Source organism: Octopus bimaculoides, chromosome 23, assembly GCF_001194135.2.
Source record: "Octopus bimaculoides isolate UCB-OBI-ISO-001 chromosome 23, ASM119413v2, whole genome shotgun sequence".
NCBI classification, from domain to species: domain Eukaryota; kingdom Metazoa; phylum Mollusca; class Cephalopoda; order Octopoda; family Octopodidae; genus Octopus; species Octopus bimaculoides.
In genome coordinates, this window is record NC_069003.1 from 37,249,654 (window position 1) to 37,267,592 (window position 17,939).

Consider the following 17,939-nt stretch of genomic DNA (forward strand, 5'->3'; position numbering starts at 1 on the left):
GGGGGGGGGGTAGCTCGTGGCTGGTATTTTCTTGCCTCAGTCTGCCTGGCCGGCAAAACAACAGGTTCTATTCTTGCTTCATGGTCAGCAGTCTGGTTATACGGAAGAGTAGGGCAAAGAGATGGAAATGGTGTCTACTTGGAACAGATCAAACCACTTCTCAAAACTTTTAAACCAATGATGTCACAAAATTTATCTTGGTTGTAATCCTAAAGCTGTTGAGTCACGAGTGTGTCTACACACACACACACACACACACACACACACACACACATCTGTGTCTAGAGTTTTATATTTGCATTCATACCCAGGTAGGTTGTATATGGCAGTTTAAAATCATTTTTATCCCTCCATCACCACCACCACACCAATCAATTCATCTAAATCTATTCACCTTCATCCTTCCACTGGTTCTAACCTCTCTCTCTCTTTCTCTCTCTTCATACAAATTTTAACCTCTGCTATCGTATGTCAGACAGTATAGTACAGTTCTTTGTGTGTATGTAGACCAGTTTTTATTCATTGCCACCATATTTCTATGTAATTTCTGGGGAAAACATTTTCAATCCTTATGAACTAATGCAACAACAAACATACAAAAAAATACAAAAATAAATAATAAATTAAAAATATTGTTTTGTTATTTGTTAAATTAAAATTTTACTTCATATTTGATGTTGTATTACAGATGTGTATATGTGCTAACCATGGTTGAACTGAGGTTTTCTGTGGTCAATTGTACGTCTTGCAACATGCTGATGGCCAAACGAAACTGGTTCAAAACATAACACTTATTTTCACATTATACATATGTATGTATAATCATTCAACGTCTCTTTCAATGCTGGCTTTGGCTGGACAGTTTGACAAGAACAGATGGTTCCACCAGGCCCCAGTTGTCTGCTTTGGCATGGTTTCTATTACTTCCACTTAACAGTGCTCTGGGGGATTTTTATGTGGCACCAGTGAGGTCGCCAAGTCCTCAGAAAATAAGACACCCTCCCCCCCTCAACTAAGCTGGGTATAGCCTGGAGGGAAAGAATCAAGTGCCTTGCTGAAGAAATGAATACATTACTTATATGAGGGTGATGATGGTCCATTTACAACCCTCGTGAGGTCTAGACAAGTCTACATGCATATGCCAGGCTCATTTCAGTTTCCAACTCCACAGAGTAAAGAGTTGCTATAAGAGGAATCCAGGTGAGCAGGTATGGGGGCAATAAAATGTGGACAAAGAAGTTAGGGTTTGATATACAAAATACAGAGTATCCATACATATATAGATATTTATATATTGATAAATGAAGCTTACACAAACGACAAAGGGGCAGAGGTTTAGTGTTAGGAGTCCAACAGTGATGATCCCTTATAATAAATGTTGGTAGATGTAATTCAAACTATTCAGCCAGTCATGGAAGCAATTTTACCATTTACCACCACAAGTGAATCCTATTGGATAAACAAATATGACAGAAGAAGTATAATGTTGTTCACATTTTATATTTTTATTCATAAAAAAATATTTTCCCTTTTGCTGGTTGAGAGATCTCATGCTGTGCACTAAACAAGTCTGCACACACCAAATGCCCTGAGCAAAAAAACAACTGGCACTTCTCAGTTGCAGCATTTCTTGCATTTTAGTCTGGAACTTTTTTTTTTTTTTTTAATTTTACCAGAATTGAAGGAAATTAGCAAAAGATAATAAAAGTAAATATAAAAGAAAAAGAAATCAACAAGATAGAAACCAGGACCTGAAGAGAGGGAGACAAGCAGATTGTGGGGTTGCAGAAAAAGGGAGGGTCATACAAATTGTCATTGGAGTGTTAAGGAAGAGGCTGAAGGAGTGGACAGCAGAAAGACTGGATTGCAGAAGCACATGGATGCACCTGACCTGCTTGTGAGAAATGATGGAGACCATTTCAAAAGTTCTTGGATGGCTGAGGTCAGAGGTGGTGATTGATTGCTAAAGAGTAAACCCACAGACAAATGGATGAGTGGGTAGACATATCCCTCAGGCAAACATGTGAACCAATGCACAGTTTACTAATATATTTCCCATTCACATGGTTTTTTTTCATTCTTCAATATTCCAAAATAATTCTTCAGCTGCATTACACAGGTCTGTGCCATTCAGCTACAAAATTATTCACATCAAAGGTTTATTTCCTGCTTAGGAATCCTGAAAAATAATTAAAACAAAAAATGTAATTTAGACATTGAGAAAAATTTTTTGGATTTCTTTTACTTCCCAATAATTATAGTTTTGATTTTTTTTTACTTAGTTATTTAATTCATTAATTTTCTGATTTTTTAAACTTAGCTAAATGGTTCTGACAAGTAATTTATAATATTACCCAAGTCAATGATTCAGCCTGGCCACAGTGCAGTGACTGAGAGAAATGACATCGAAAACGACTGGCAGAGATGAGATTTCAGGGGAGAGGAAAGAAATTGATTTTGTTTGATGACTGGTGATCTTAGAACTGAAACCAAATTGGTTCCTGTTGCATCGGAACAGGAAGCAACATAAAGCCCATTGTCTGTTGAATCTGTTGTCTAAAACCTTTCCAAATGATGATGATACTGTTGCCACTGCAAGTACCACAGACAATGTGACAGATTCTGTTTAGAGAACCATGTAAGCAAAACCAATCACTGGTCAGCCTTTTGATTATCTAATCCCATTCTAGCGCCAACAAGCAATGCTAAACATTGACATTTACATGGACCAAACATCACACCTCCCCCACACCAAACAATGCTCCCTGAAAAAAATATTAATGTTGCTCTAAACTTGAAGATTCTTGTTGACAATGTTAGAAAAGTGGAATTACCATTTGCTCCATGAATATCTTTCTGTAAGTAGACTTATGAATGCCAGTGAAAGGAAGGGCTTGCAGCTGAGAACTGAACCTGGGCCTCAAACTTTACTTAGCAGAAAAAATTTCTTCCACATAACAGGGGTTGACACATCAAGACTGTGGCAAACTCTTTTGTGTGCATCTATATATAGACACTACAGCAGCTAGAAATAGCAGCCAAATTTCCTTGAAATCAACCACCTACTATTTAATGGGATTTTTTTTTTTTTTTTTAATAATTAAAGAACACATTTGATAAAATGTGGAATAACATCAGATAATGATGACAGATTGATCCTAGATAATAAAATTACATATGATATAATGGACCAAACTAAAATAAGGCCAGTGTGAAAGCCACAAAATATATGTCGGTCTTTGACGTTTCAGAAAACAGATATAACTTGTAACATATGTCAAATTGACATATCTCACCAAAAATCTGATCAAATGGATTTTGATATTATCAAGAAAAGAAAAGACACTCACCTGAATTTTCATCATTTTCTCCATAAAATATTCAATGTTTCTAGCAACTGTTTCCAATTTTTCAGTTTCTGTCCAGTTTGCATTTTGGCAAATTTGATCCATGTTTTTATCAAACTCTTGCAATTTTAATTTCAGTAAATCGAAATAAAATCGAATTTCTTCATTGTTTGAAGCTAAATCAAAATCAAGATAATTTTTGGCTCTTTGTTTAACAGGAAGAAAACGAATTTCATAGAGTTTGGAGAATGTTTTGAATTGGCAAATCTTTGCTGAATGAGCAGGTTTTTTCAAGTGTTTAAATAAAGTTTCTTTCTCATCAGAACTGTTATTTCCATTATTAGTAATATTGATCTTAAAAGGAGTGATCCATTGCTTTGAGGTAAATGAAACATTACAAATCGAGCAATACTTCTCACTTGGACTAACTAAAGGTAAGTTAATTGGGATCTCTAACGATCTCAGCTCCTTCAATAATTTATTTCTATATCTCAGATAAGCATTTGTAATCACCTGAACAGCTTTTGTTTGTATCACAGAATCCTTCTTTTTATCTTTTTCGTCATCACTTATTAGAATTTCCACCATTTTTTCTGTTAATTGAGAGTCAATTTCAGAGACAACTGTGGGGCTTGTGTCAGCCATTTCAAGCCTCAACATTGACAATTGCTTATCAGAAACAAACTGCAGTCCTAATGGTTTCCTATTTTTAAACATCCAATAATATCTAGAGATTTTATATTCTGCAGTCTGCATCAAAACTTTTATAGTATCTTTAATAAGCCTACATGCTTCATCTTTGTTTATTGTAATCAGTCTGCATATATCTTTCACTCTTAATAAGGGATCCTCAACTAGAGTTGTAACATTTCCACATTTCATTAAAAATTCAAGGTCAGGTATTTTTTCAAAAGGATGCTCAGAAAAACAATGAATGTAACAAAGGCCCAAAATGAAAACACGCTTTGCAAGTTTCCTGGACTCTACATCTTTTCTTTGTAAACACTGAAAAATGTTGTCACTGAAAACCAAATTGACCATTTTGGCCACACGTTCCTCTAGAAATTTCAAATAGAGCCACATACGACTGGAATTTATAATGTCTTGAAGCTTTTCTGAAAATGCTGATTGAAGTGTATCCATAATATCAATTGAGGAAATCTGAGAGGCAGGGAGAACAACTGATATTTTGCAGTGTCTCATTAGTAACATAAAACTTACTGTCATAAAGAATTCAATCCACAATAAGAGACAGTGCAAATCTGGCAGAATACGTTTCCTCTTTTTTAGAAACAAAACACAAAATTTAGAAAATTGAATGACAGCTTCAAATGGTTGACGTTTTTCATAAAGAAAATACAAAGAATCAAAGAAACGTTGGTAGATGCACATGTATTTGTTGTCAGAAGAAACCAAAGATGAGTTTACAATAGACACCTTTGGAAAGGATTCTTTTCCAATTTGTTGGTGCATCTCTTGTATGAATTTGCTTAAATCATATCTAATATTTAGCCAGCTGAATAACACATTTACTTCAAAATAGAAATCTGAAGACTGTACTTTTTCCGATAGAGTCATCCTTTGAAAAATCATTATATAATGTTTTCGAATACACATTTTTAAGGCAGTTATATTGTCTGGATGGAAGAAGTTTGACAAATGGGTATCTTGATCTAAATTTGAAATCAGGGCTTTATAAAGATGAGTTGCAAAGAATTTAAACTCTTTAAAATCGTCTTGTAGCTTTATAGTGAGAAGCATTTCACAGATAAGTATACGAATATCAAAATGAGGTAAAGTACTGGATTTATGAAGATGCATACATTTTTTCTCCTGAAAACGGCAGAAATCTCCATGTTGACTTCCATAAAAATTTGCCAAATGACAACAACAAGTTTCTGAAGACTGGCATAATTCTTCAGATTCAAATGGACAGGGTGTACTTATGATGATGTGGATGATTAGCTTGTGGTACAGCATGTGGAATAACTTCCGAATACAAGATTTGAGGTATTTATTCAGCCATGATTTGAATTTCTCAAAAGTAAAACTTGCATAAGATATTCTATTACAAACATTGTATTCTATGAGAGATATGCAACACAATGGTTCTGTTGTGTGAGATTTCCACACAGAATCATCCTTGAAAGAGAGACCAAAATATGGTAAATATGATTTTATCACAAGGTTTGAACTTGGCAGAGGACTTTTCATCAAATTTAGTAAATCAAAACTTTCCTTGATAACATTCCAAAACGATTCCTTATAGAAATCATGAGGCTCAAGATCCATGAAGAATTGAACTGCTTCTAAACAACCTGCAAAAGAAATAAAACATAAATCAGTGAACAGAATTTTTTAAAATAAGTTGTTTTAGAATCTAATAAAGCAGGACAATCACAGCTGGCCAGTTTGATGGGCTTTTTTGGAAATCCAACCAAAGAGTTAACAGTTTTGTCTCAAGTCATTTGTGCTACACAGTACCAGTAGATATGACAACTATAACTGCCCAAGTCCACCTTGAGGTACAAAGATTCCATAGGTTAGCTCTCACATCAGTGATATACTTTGATCTTTGTTTCAAATAACAACATCAAATCTACAGTGTTTGTGTGTGTGGACGCGTGCACGAGCACTTTTAAAATAATCGAGAAAGGAAGGACAATGTGCCTGTTCTTTCTATGCCTTCCTTTGCTGACAGCATACAGACATCTAAATAAAGTTCCTAAAGATTCGTGTTGTGGGGAAGAGCAAAGGGAAAGCAATGCTGAATAATTTGCACGAATCTCTGTAAGAAACTCAACTGAAAATAGCCATGAAGTGGAGGAGGAGGAAGAGTGCAAGGGGTTCTACTCAACAGCTTACAGAGAGACAGATCCAAGCTAAATGCATTACCAATGAAGTTAAGCTTCTAGTAACAAACTCTAAGACACCTTTTTCCAACTCTTACTGGCAGTCAATGGCACTGCTCATCTGAGATGGCAGGAAAAAGTGTATTGCAACGAGTATATTGGATTTACTAGAATTGTTGAATCCTCCCTTGTTCATGAAGTTCTACTTCTAGAAGTTATTTCCAACATAAGAATGTCACCTCATCAACGAAATCAATGAGGAACAACTGAACATTATTAGAACAATCTTGCCAGGCAAAGCTTCATCCTTTTTCCCTCTTAGAAGCAACAGTTCAATTTGTGACCATGAAACTGACTACTTCAGGCTGTAAGTAATAATGGCTGAGTGATTAAAGTACGGGACTACCAGCAAAGAGATCCAAGTCCAAATTCAAGCAATCATTTTGTTGTATACTTGCAAAATAGACTTACTTCTCTACACAATGATTCCTTGTCAAACGAGAGAGAGAGCTGTCTCACCCTGAGGTCAGTTGAAGTCTCATCCACAACAGGGACTGTTGTGGTTTCTCATCTGGTAATCACCACAAACGACCTTCAAAATAAACAACCTCACCATTTAACAAACTTCAAAATGTCTTTTTTACTGATTCTTTAGACACTGAACCTTTCATTTACCAACCCATCTGCATATTAGCATTAGTTGGATGGTTCAACATGATCCAATGGACTCTTAGAGGACTGTGTTAGGCTCCATTGTCTGCATTGACACAGTTTCTATGGCTGGATGTCCTTCTTAATGCCAACCAGTTTACAGAATGTACTCAGTGCTTTTTCTCATGGCAAAGCACAAGTGGGGGTGGAGGAGAACAAGTAACTTGTGCGACTCCTTGAGAGAATGGAGGCATAGTATTGAGAGAGGAGGCTTTGAGTCAAGTGTTGAGAGGCTAAAGTATGATAGAGAGGACACGGGCACAGCTGTGCGGCTGTATGAGGGGGGGGGCGCTGAAAAGCTCCTTTTGAGTTATTTTGCAGGGCTTAGAAAAACTGAAGGGTAGCTGCAATAAGTGTGTGTGAATCTGAGAGGGGAATATGTTGAATAAAATCATAATTAACAGATCCTCCTGTATTTTCTTTTACCGAAAGTCAGGAAGTTTTCAGCCTCACCCCGTCAAAGAAGAATAACATGGCTACTTCCGCAGGAAAGAGAGAAAAGATGATGGAGATGAGATATCAGGATGTACCCTCAAGGGACAAAAAGATGGACAAAGAGAAAATAAGGACTAAGAATGAAAATGTGGAATTATTTCAAGCAAAATGAAAAATGCCTCTTACCAATTGGAACCTTCACTAATTTGAACAGCTTGAAGGCCTCCACTGCATCAATGGTGCATTTGGTGTTAGTTTCATTCAGTTTAGCAAGTAACAGGTGGCATTTACCCAGACCAAAATTGTTGCCTTCTTTCTTATAAAGCAGCAGAGCATTCCTCAAATCTTCTTCGACGTTTCTTGAGATATCAATGTCAATGTCACCATTATCCCCACCCTCAGCAGCAGCAGGGGATGGCATCGGTGTGGACACACGCATTGACTTTAGTTTTGCCACAACATACCTGTGTCCAGCTTGTTTATAGAGGCAGTCAGCATACAGGTTGTTGTTATTAAGGGTGGCTGCCACTGCTACACTCTCAGAGAACAAGTTGTTCTGCCAAAGTAATTCCATTGAAGACTGAACTTGGCCTATTGAGAAAATAAATTTAAATAAATGAACAAATAAAAATTCTTATGTATGACTTTAGCTGTGACTGTGGAAGCAAACAAAAGGTTTAGAAATTTAGTTAATTAGTTAAGTCAATTAACTGTCACATATGCTTATTGGTGGAGAGGCACAAACAGCATTGTGATAGAGGTGACCACTAAGATATTGTGGGTCAATAAAAAGTTAATGGTATTTTGGAATTGATCAGCAGAGCTATACAGCCATCAACATCATCATTTAATGTCCACTCATCCATGCTTGCATGGGTCAGACGGAATTTATTGAGGCAGATTTTCTGCAATCCGATACCCTTCCTATCACCAACCCTCACCTGTTTCCAAGAAAGGTAAATACATGCCCTTGTGACCAGATGTCTTCCATGGAAGACTGGAAACAAGCAACTCCTTCTTTTCTTCTCTCACTCTCATCCTCTTTTACTCTCAGCCCCGGAGTTAAATGACTATCAAATTTAAGATACCCAAATTACATCAAAACAGCATCCCTAGAATTTTATAAGGAGTTCAGGACCTGAAGTAAGACAAACATCAACAAATAAAAGAAGCTGGTTTATAATCTATGTAGAAATGCTAATCCATACCATTATTTCTGAGCAGTTCAGCAGCATCTTTGAAGAGTCTCTTCTTCTCCAGGAAATTCAGTTGATCTTCCAATGTGGTGAAATGAAGCAAGGCAGCCTTCATTTTCTCAAAATCCTTACGTTGGCAGTAAAGATTTGCAGCTTGCTGAGCAAGGTAGCATATATCTTTTGTTGGACAATTCTCTATGAACCCCTCAGGTGCAGAATCACCATATGACTTGAAAGAAAAGCATACAAAAACATACGAAATATATGTGTACATAAATAGAGAGATAGATAGACAGCTTAGTGACAGGATTCATTAGCACCAGGCCAAGTCTTGCCAGTAGAGGTAATAGCTTTCTGAACTTTCTCCAACATGTTCTTATTCTAACTATTACCCTTTCAAAGCTAATCACATCACAGAGGTAACAAAAGCTATCAATCATTTCTAGTGAACCATCTGGGCATTTGAAAGGATCTATTTCTCTAACACTCTTACTGCTCATTTCCCTTGTGCATCTGCTGGATACGAAATCTACCTTCTCTCCCTTAACCTGCCTGTAACCCCAACATGACCTTGTGTCGTTCATTGTTGAAACACTTTATGGAATTTCTACTGACTCTTTTTCTGCATACAGAGTACAGCTTTATCCCTGATGCTATAACAGTCCTGTCTTCTTGGCTAATTATTACAACTTTTTATTTCATTAAGTACACTTTAACCCTTTAATATTCACATTACTCTGTGAAATGTAATCCTTATTATTGTTTTGAATTAATCATGTACCTTTCAGATTTCAATGGTGTGTTTGTATACTTTTAGAATGACATTGTAGGCTGAATTGAATGCTAAAAATTTAGGGTCCCTCAATTCTGGGTTTTACTTCCATGCCTGGAATTTCTACTTCAATTTTTCTTACAGATTTTACTATAAGAGCTCAGCCATCAGCATAGAGGAGGAGCGTCCAAGACAACTGGTCTTAAAATGCATCTGTTATGGCTTGCAGGACCACAATAAACAATCTCTACCTCATGACTTCTACCTGTACACTACATTTATCACTGAACTCATTGCTGGCTTTTTATGAGTCATTCATCTACTCTTGGTTTCCTTAGAGACCATCAGATTACACTATGAGGGATTTTGTCAAAAATTGCCTCTACATCAATAAATAAGAGATCATAAAGGTTTAATCTCAGATATGCGCTTCTTTCATAGCTGTCTCACTAGAAATATGGCATTAGTGGTACCACTTTCTAGAACAAAGCCCAACTGCACCCCATCCAAGAAAATACTATCCCTAATCAGTTTTGCAATAATATTTCTCTGTAACCTTCATGACCTGGTTCAACATTTTGATATCTTCTGTAGTTTCCTCTCTCTTGCCCTTCTAGCAGTTTACAATGATACCACAGCACCAGCCATTGTGAATGAAACATTATATATATACATACATAAATATATATATATATATATATATATATATAGTTTTGTATAGAAAGAAATTCTTCTTTCTAAGGATGTCTTACATCACAAGGGTCCACTGGTTTATCTCTATATCGATTAATTTACAGATGTTTTCATCCATTCAATATATGAGAACAAAATTTTAGTAATATGATGTAAAAAGATTTTTATCTTCTAAATTCATAATGTAATTTTTAATTATAAAATATGAATGAAAGTAGATATTGCAACGTATGTAGACATTATGAAATTGACTATTATGTAAATAAACCAGTCGTGCTGTGTTCAAACTCCATTTTCTTTATATTATATACATCCATCTGTTTCTGAAGATTTCACCTAAAGTCATTTTAGTTCACAGTTCAATGTTTGTGTAAAAAAAAATGTAAATTTATTTTAAAATTTATACAAACACAAAGACACACACTGAATATTAAAAATAAATTATATAATCAACCTGTTGAAGACTTTTGTATTCTTGAATTAATTCAATGGCATGATTATACTGTTTGGCATCATGGAGGACATCAACTGCTTTACCATATAAGGAGATCTTTAGGTAACACTGCACAGCTTCCTCGTACATCTTTGCATTCTTAAAATTCACTGCAGCTTCCTTGTACTAATGATCAATTTTTTAAGAAAAAGAAAAAATGAAAATTCAAAACAGAAAAGCCATTTTGCAAGAGGGGGGATCAGTCAACTACATCAACCAGACCCATCCCAAGTGTATGTGTGTGGGTGAGAGAGAGGAAATACAAATGTACTAATACATGCCTTGCAACATTTTCGATAAAGACGGGCAGAAAGTTCATATTTGCCCCCTTCAGATAAACACCATGCTGATCTGATACACATGTTACAATCAAAGAAATACTTGGAAGCAATGAGGAAGTGCTTCCACTTCTTGGCAGTTGAGTCTTGCATTTGAGCCTGTTGAACATACAGGAATGCTGTTGCCACCTTTTCTTCATTCTTGTGACCACTTTTCTGGAAACATTTTATAGCAATTTCAAAATGTTTTCGCTCAATGAAAGACATTCCTTTCATAAACCATTCTTCTGGTGTTGAGCTTCTGGCAAATTCAGTATTGTCAGGGTCTAAAGATAGGAGAAAAAAACACACACATGTATAAAAACAAAAACAACACTCGTAGCATAATGGGGGTCTGTAATTAGTGGCTGTAATCTAGCGGATCTGATTGTTTTTGAATGTTAAATGGTGGTAGATTGCAAAATCAGTAGAGCTCTGTAGAAGATGCCTTGTGATATCTGATTACATCTATGTATGTTCTGACATCAGGACCTATACGAAGACAGCTTTGTTTTCCATTCCAATCAATGAAGCTGATTAAATTTATTAAATTCCTTCCTTATAAATTTAAGACATTGTATCTAATTGTAATGGTGAGGTTGAAGCGAATCCTATTCATGAAGGAAGTCTCGTTTTCACTAGTACACACTGATAATCTGTGGCCCATGAAGGGGGATAGTTGCAGATGGAGAGAAGCAGGGAGGAGTCAGTTTTTCCCACAATTGTTGCTAAGGTGTCAAGATCTTTCACAATGATCCTTAACAAACAAGTGCAGGGATACAGCCAGATAGTTTCACAGTGACCCTTAATAAACACATAGGCACACCAGTGATACTTTCATACCAATTTATTCATATATATATATATATCCTACACACACACACACACACACACACACAACTATCCATGTACAAATTTGTTCTGACATACACATCCATATATATACTGTAGTTTTTTTACACACTCATCAAGTTATTTATACATAACTTTACTCATCTTACACATCCTTCACATGTCTACCAAAACATAACTCCAAACATCCACACACACACACATTTCAACATTCCTTCGTCTGATGTGATCATATAACTGAATGTAATTAAAGATCCACTCCAAAACAACTTCACACACCCAATGTTATCACCTCTACAAACATTTTAAGCCATCTGATGGAAAACTGCATACCTTCACTAGAAGTATCAACAAATGCAACCAAACGCAGAACCTGAAAATACTCAAAAACTGGAGTTCGTTTTTCATTGGATGTATCAAAAATCCAAATGTTATGTTTTGCCCTTGTAAGTGCTGTGTATAAATACTTTAATTCAGAGTTTAGAACCTTGTGCTTGTTTGGGTCAAAGGTTAAAGGATGAGGATGGTTCTGGGAATCAAGAACATCTGCAAAGAAAAAACAAAACAAAACATTAGTTATTTTTATTGTCCAGTATACCTGTTGTGTGGCATGTCTTTCTAATTGTTTAAATTTCATGTCATACTATTTGGGAGAAGCTTGTTTGTCTAATATTTCACATTGAAGTTCTTCTATCTTGTTCTTACTCAAATGTATATTACCAATTCATTTACAATGTGTTTTATGGAATATTCACTACAGTCAATTTGAACCCATGACTCTTGGATTGTTAATCTAATATTTCATACATTTCAGTCATTCTTTCCCCTCTAAACATTGGTGCTACCATTAAGCTGCAACAATTTGGAAAGTGGGAAATTTCCGGACATTTAGACTTCCTCAACAGCTTTCACAAATTGATAAAAGAAAAAAAAAAAACATAATTTAATGTGAACATATTTAATATGAGGTGGGGCTGGAATTTAACTAGGATTAATAATAAATATATAACTTGATCTGATAGATAACAGCAATAAATCACCAAGAAAAGAGAAGTTACATTGAATAATGTAGTCTAAGATACACAATGCCTAAGGAAAAAAGGGTATAATTATGGCTGAAATGTCATTGATCTATTAGATGAAGACTGATTCAAAGCTAAACAACAACAAAGAATGTGATTCACCTAAGTTTAATTCAGTTGATCTTTGACCATTTCCTTCGCTCTCATTATTGGTTTCTGCAATTAATTCCTGCAAATAGCTTGTTATTATTCGCCATTCATCAGTCACCTGCAATTGATAATTTACTAGAAATGACTGATGCATAAAATATAGTAAAAGAGATTTTTCTTGTAACATCATCTGGTTCTTTTATTTGATATCAAACACATCTACACATCCATTCAGCCTGGCACTCCATCTTTGTCTTCTTTCATCTCCTTCCAGCCACCCTTGGATCTCCTCTGTAGCAAGATACCTGTGCTTGTCTTCTTATACTTTAGCCTTTCAACACCTGGTATAAAGTCACTCCCAACCCCACCTACAAGATGGAACTTTTCCTTTCCCCATTTTTTTCAGCTCAATAGACCCGGTGGCATGAAAAAACCACCACCAGCTGCAGTGTGTGTGTGTGTGTGTGTGTGTGTGTGTCCCACAATAATCAACAGGGTTGCAGAACTACTAAAATACAATTTTTTCCCCCCCATGTTGTGTATGATGTGTGATGAAGAAATGAAATTTAATAAAGCAATTTGAAGTATGTGAAGAATGTGTGGCCTTCATGAGAGGCTGGAAGGGAAATTATATTAACATAAAAATGAAACTGTACCAGAGAATCCTTGAAGAAGTTGTACAAAAGGATATCATTGAATTCTAAGCCTTTTGATTCAGCAATTGTGAGAACAATTCCAGATGAAAGAAAACTGGGTAATTCCTGTTTTGCTTGATTATTTGCCACAAGAATAGCCTGAAATAGAAGAGACAAAAACATGAGAGAAAAGGCAGAGAACAAAATGAGAGAGTAAGAAAAAGTAACAACACCAAAAATAAACAAAACTATCAATAGTAACAATACAAAAACAACAACATAAGCTTAGCTATATTCTTACCTTGCAACAAAGTGGAAGCCAGAAGGATTCAATGAAGATCAAATAAGACAAAAGAAACTATTATGGATCTTTACATTATGATTTGTCTGAGAAAATTCAGAGAATCTGAAATACATGAGAATTGGATTCTAAAAGTAGCACTACACTTTGTAGATTCCTTGCCAAAGGTAAATCCATCCAAGAATTATGGGAACATAACAACTACATTGATAACATTCCATTTCTGACGAATATAAAGTTGCCAATATATATTGGTAAATGACTACAGAAATACTTTATTTTTGATCCATGCCTATGACAAAATGAACTTACCAATATTTAGATACCTCACTCATTGATTCATCACAATAAAAATCTGTAAATGTACAACCATCCAGATATCTGAGTACCTTATTATTTTTTCATACATACCTGCTGGGCTCCAAATTCAATCAGATCTGTTGTCTGTTTGTCTCCTCCCAATAACATAGCCAAGTCCTCATTATTACAGAACTCAAAGATTTTGGGTTTTGGGCCCTCATATGTTCCAATATCTTTCTCGGTTTTATCAAAAGATTCTGGGAAATATCTGCAAGAAGGATATCAAACAGTGATATGACATTGTGAGAGGTAAAAATAGTGTAAAGGGAAGAGGGTTGTAAGGAGAACAGAAGAGGTTGTAACATGAGCAACAAGTATGTGACACAAGTGCTGTAACTGTCTGACATGAGTGTCATGGTAGGGACGCCTGTTTGTATGTGCAAGTTTCAATGTTGAATAAAAAAATTAACAGTAATGACACTTGCAAGTTACTTAAGTCAGGCTGTGTGGCACAAGTGCAACTTCAACGTGACAGGAGGATTGTAAGAGTGTAACATGGATGATGTGAGAATGTAACAGGATATGAAAACAACAGGAACTTGCTATGAAAGCAACTGGAGTGTAACATGAGTGCAAAGGAGTTTCAACACATCACAAGAACATAGTCATCATCATCATCATCATCATCATAGCTTTAACATATACTTTTCCATCCTTCCATGGGGCAGACAGAATTTAAGGTAAGAACATTTAATAATAAACAAAGAAAACAAAAGGCCACATACCTGTTGAGTAAATCAAGAACACTAGAAGCCAATGAAACCACCCCACTGTGTGACCTGTAGTTGCAGGTCAAATAATGCATTTTCTGGGGTACCTTGATAGAGTGGAGTTGCTTTAAATTTGAACATATCTCTTTTAGGTAATAAAAGAGTGACTTGAGGTCACAAAATCGAAATGCAACACCTCTCATGATACTCTGGGCTGTGTCACCTGTGAGAAACATGTTGTTGGGATTTTCAACAAGTAATATCATCAGAAAGAGTTCAGCTTGAGTAAAATCCTGGACTTCATCGACATAAATCTCATGAATGGGGCAGAGGGTTGATTGGGAATTACGAAGCCGAGAGAATAAATTAAAAACAACATCCATCTCATCAAACAGATGTCTTTCTCTTAAGAGTTTATTGTATTTCACAAATGCTTGGTATACCTACAAATAAAAAACAACATAAAAACAAAATATTTTATCACAAAATTAGACACAATTTTCAGATAAAAAAAGAACTGACACATCAGTAGGACTTGAAACCAGTATTTGTTGTGTGTGTGTGTATCAATGCTAAAAAATATCTGCTTTAGAGAGGAAGTGAAGAATATCTTCAAAGTGTTACAATGGGGAAATTTATGTTGGGATATTTAAGTAAACACCACAAACAATATAGGAGATCAACCCAGATAAACATAGACAGTACACCCGTAATTCATCTAAGCAAAATATTTAAACACCGAGTGTACAGAAACCAATAGGTAACTTGGTGTGAATTTAGAGATCAGAAGAAAAAATTCCAGTTTACAAACCTTTTCGCGGTCTGAGGTGAAATTCGGAGCCTGTTTTTTCCCAATCTCCAAATATTCATTTTTTGATAGGAAACCTTTCTCTGAAAGCAGGGATTTATAAGAGCCTTTTATGATTGACGTAATTTCAGTCCAAATAAGGGTGGGATGACAGCCAGGTACTGGATATTTAACTCGATTCCAAAATTCCTTCTCAAATATGTCATATGTTACTTCATAAAAATCTTGGAAATTGCCACCAACGCTATTCTCTTTGATGTCCATGTCAAACAGATTGCTGGAATCTTCATCCAGCCAGTTTTTGAAGTCTGTTCTCAAAGTCATGTCTTCATTTCGAGGGAAAAAATATGGTGAACCAAGCGAGGCATCTAAAAGAACCCAAAATTTCTTGGATGTTAGAAATATTGGGAAATTGTTGTCCTGAAGATCCTGAAAACATAACCCGGAAAATTCCATGTGGTTTTCACTCATATTCTCACCAATACAGAGATTTTTGAAGTGTTTTTCCATTTCTGTACAGAGACAATTGTTTCGTGAAATAAACAGTTGATGAAGATGGCAGTAGTTTTCTGAATCATCTTTGCTTTCATCGTCTTCATTTTGTTCTTCTGATAGAAGAGGAAATAAAAGCATAATCATTATAATGCCATTAGGAAAACAGTTGAAGAAAATAAACAATAAATCAAAAAAACAAAAGACAAACACCCAAAAAGGTTGAAACTCACTTCTGGCTTCCGTAACATCAAGAGATTAGAGAGAAGGTTAGTTTAATACAGGTAACTTTCCCAAACAAGCTTCATATACCTACTTCTTTACACAATTTAGGTAATCTTAGTCAATGTAAAATTAACCTCTTCTGTTCACAAACATAAGATAGTTTCAGTTGATTTGAACTTGTGATACACAAACTGGCCATAAGGTGACTTGCTACTGGCCATTTGGCTGTTACACAGAGATAAACATATGAATACAAAAAAAGAAAAGTACCACCACCACCACCAGCAGCAGTGTTTTATTTACCTCCTCTGACATCTCAACCTTAATATTATTAAATATTGTCCAAAACTGTTCATCACAATTTACTTACTGTCACTGCCGGTTATGACAATGACGGTTCCAATTGATTCAATCATGAAATTAATGTGTAAGTGGCTGAGCACTCTACACTTAACTTAGCCCTCAGTAATATTCAGCGTGACGCTGAATATGACAAAGCTGGCCCTTTAAATTACAGGTACAACTCATTTTAACCAGTTGGGTGGACTGGAGCAACTTGTGTCTTTGAGCACAACCACAAGTAAAGACACTATAAGCAGTTGAATAAAGAAACCCATTTTTAGATATTTTCTGCTCAATATCATTACAAGACCAAGCTTTTGAGTTGGATTTTCAGCAAGATGTTAAAAGTTAAACAAAAGAACTGAAAACGAATCTAAGCTTAACACTGTAAAAAATTTAATCAATTATCACCAAGCTACAAGTGCTAATGTATACCATATGAGGCTTACTAAAAGAAATGAATTCAAAAATAATTTTAATAAAATGAAGAATAACCAAATGAAAATGTCTCACCATCTGATTGTTCTTCCTGGTGTCCTGCCACCTTGTTATCTCTGATGTGATCCAATGAGTTAGTCACAAGTTTCTGAAACAATGGGCTGCCAGAGATGTTAGCCTGTTTCCAATAGGTGATATAATGGTCCCAGAGTCGGTAAAGACAGCAAGTGGTTTTGCCAGTACCACTTCGGCCCAACACAATGACAGGTTCTTTACTGTTGTCAACTATGATGTTAGATTCTGTTTCTTTTGCTTCAAATGGGAAAGAAGCATTCACCGTACTCTCCTGAAATATATATCTTACCAACGAAGAGGAAAAACGGTAGAATTTCATAATATTCACTTCACTTTCACTATTAATAGAAAGATATGACTGACAGATGTCTTTGCCTTTATTGTCGTTACACTTGTCGAAGACACGTGGTAACAATACACCAGTCGGTTTCTCAGTAGAGAGTACAGGTTTTAAATACTGAGGACAAGATAAACTAGCCTTGTAACATTTCACAATATTGTCTATAATGGATCTTAGCTTGTTTAAATTAAAAACCACTTTCCAGATACAAAGCACCTCTGAATACTGCTCCAGTTCTAAAAAAAAAAACAAAGAGAGAGAAAAAGAGAGATAAGAGAAGAGTTATATGCATGTATGTATATATTTCTTGAGATACACACAAACACATTGAGACATTATATATATATATATATATATATATATATATATATAT

At 35.5% G+C, this 17,939-nt stretch overlaps 1 protein-coding gene across 1 annotated transcript in view; it reads right to left on the minus strand.

The window, feature by feature from the left end:
• Positions 1-1,484: 1,484 nt before the first annotated feature.
• The window catches only part of LOC106869001 (TPR and ankyrin repeat-containing protein 1), a 27,217-nt gene continuing 10,762 nt past the window's right edge, over positions 1,485-17,939 (minus strand). The window contains exons 7-19 of the mRNA XM_014914488.2: positions 17,227-17,802; positions 15,658-16,262; positions 14,862-15,289; positions 14,188-14,344; positions 13,497-13,634; positions 12,853-12,958; positions 12,002-12,214; positions 10,781-11,103; positions 10,461-10,625; positions 8,554-8,770; positions 7,532-7,936; positions 3,351-5,665; positions 1,485-2,179 (exon numbers count right to left, since the gene is read on the minus strand). Coding sequence (XP_014769974.1) covers positions 2,171-2,179; positions 3,351-5,665; positions 7,532-7,936; positions 8,554-8,770; positions 10,461-10,625; positions 10,781-11,103; positions 12,002-12,214; positions 12,853-12,958; positions 13,497-13,634; positions 14,188-14,344; positions 14,862-15,289; positions 15,658-16,262; positions 17,227-17,802 — 5,657 coding nt within the window. The 3' untranslated portion in view covers positions 1,485-2,170. The remainder of the gene's footprint in view (positions 2,180-3,350; positions 5,666-7,531; positions 7,937-8,553; positions 8,771-10,460; positions 10,626-10,780; positions 11,104-12,001; positions 12,215-12,852; positions 12,959-13,496; positions 13,635-14,187; positions 14,345-14,861; positions 15,290-15,657; positions 16,263-17,226; positions 17,803-17,939) is intronic.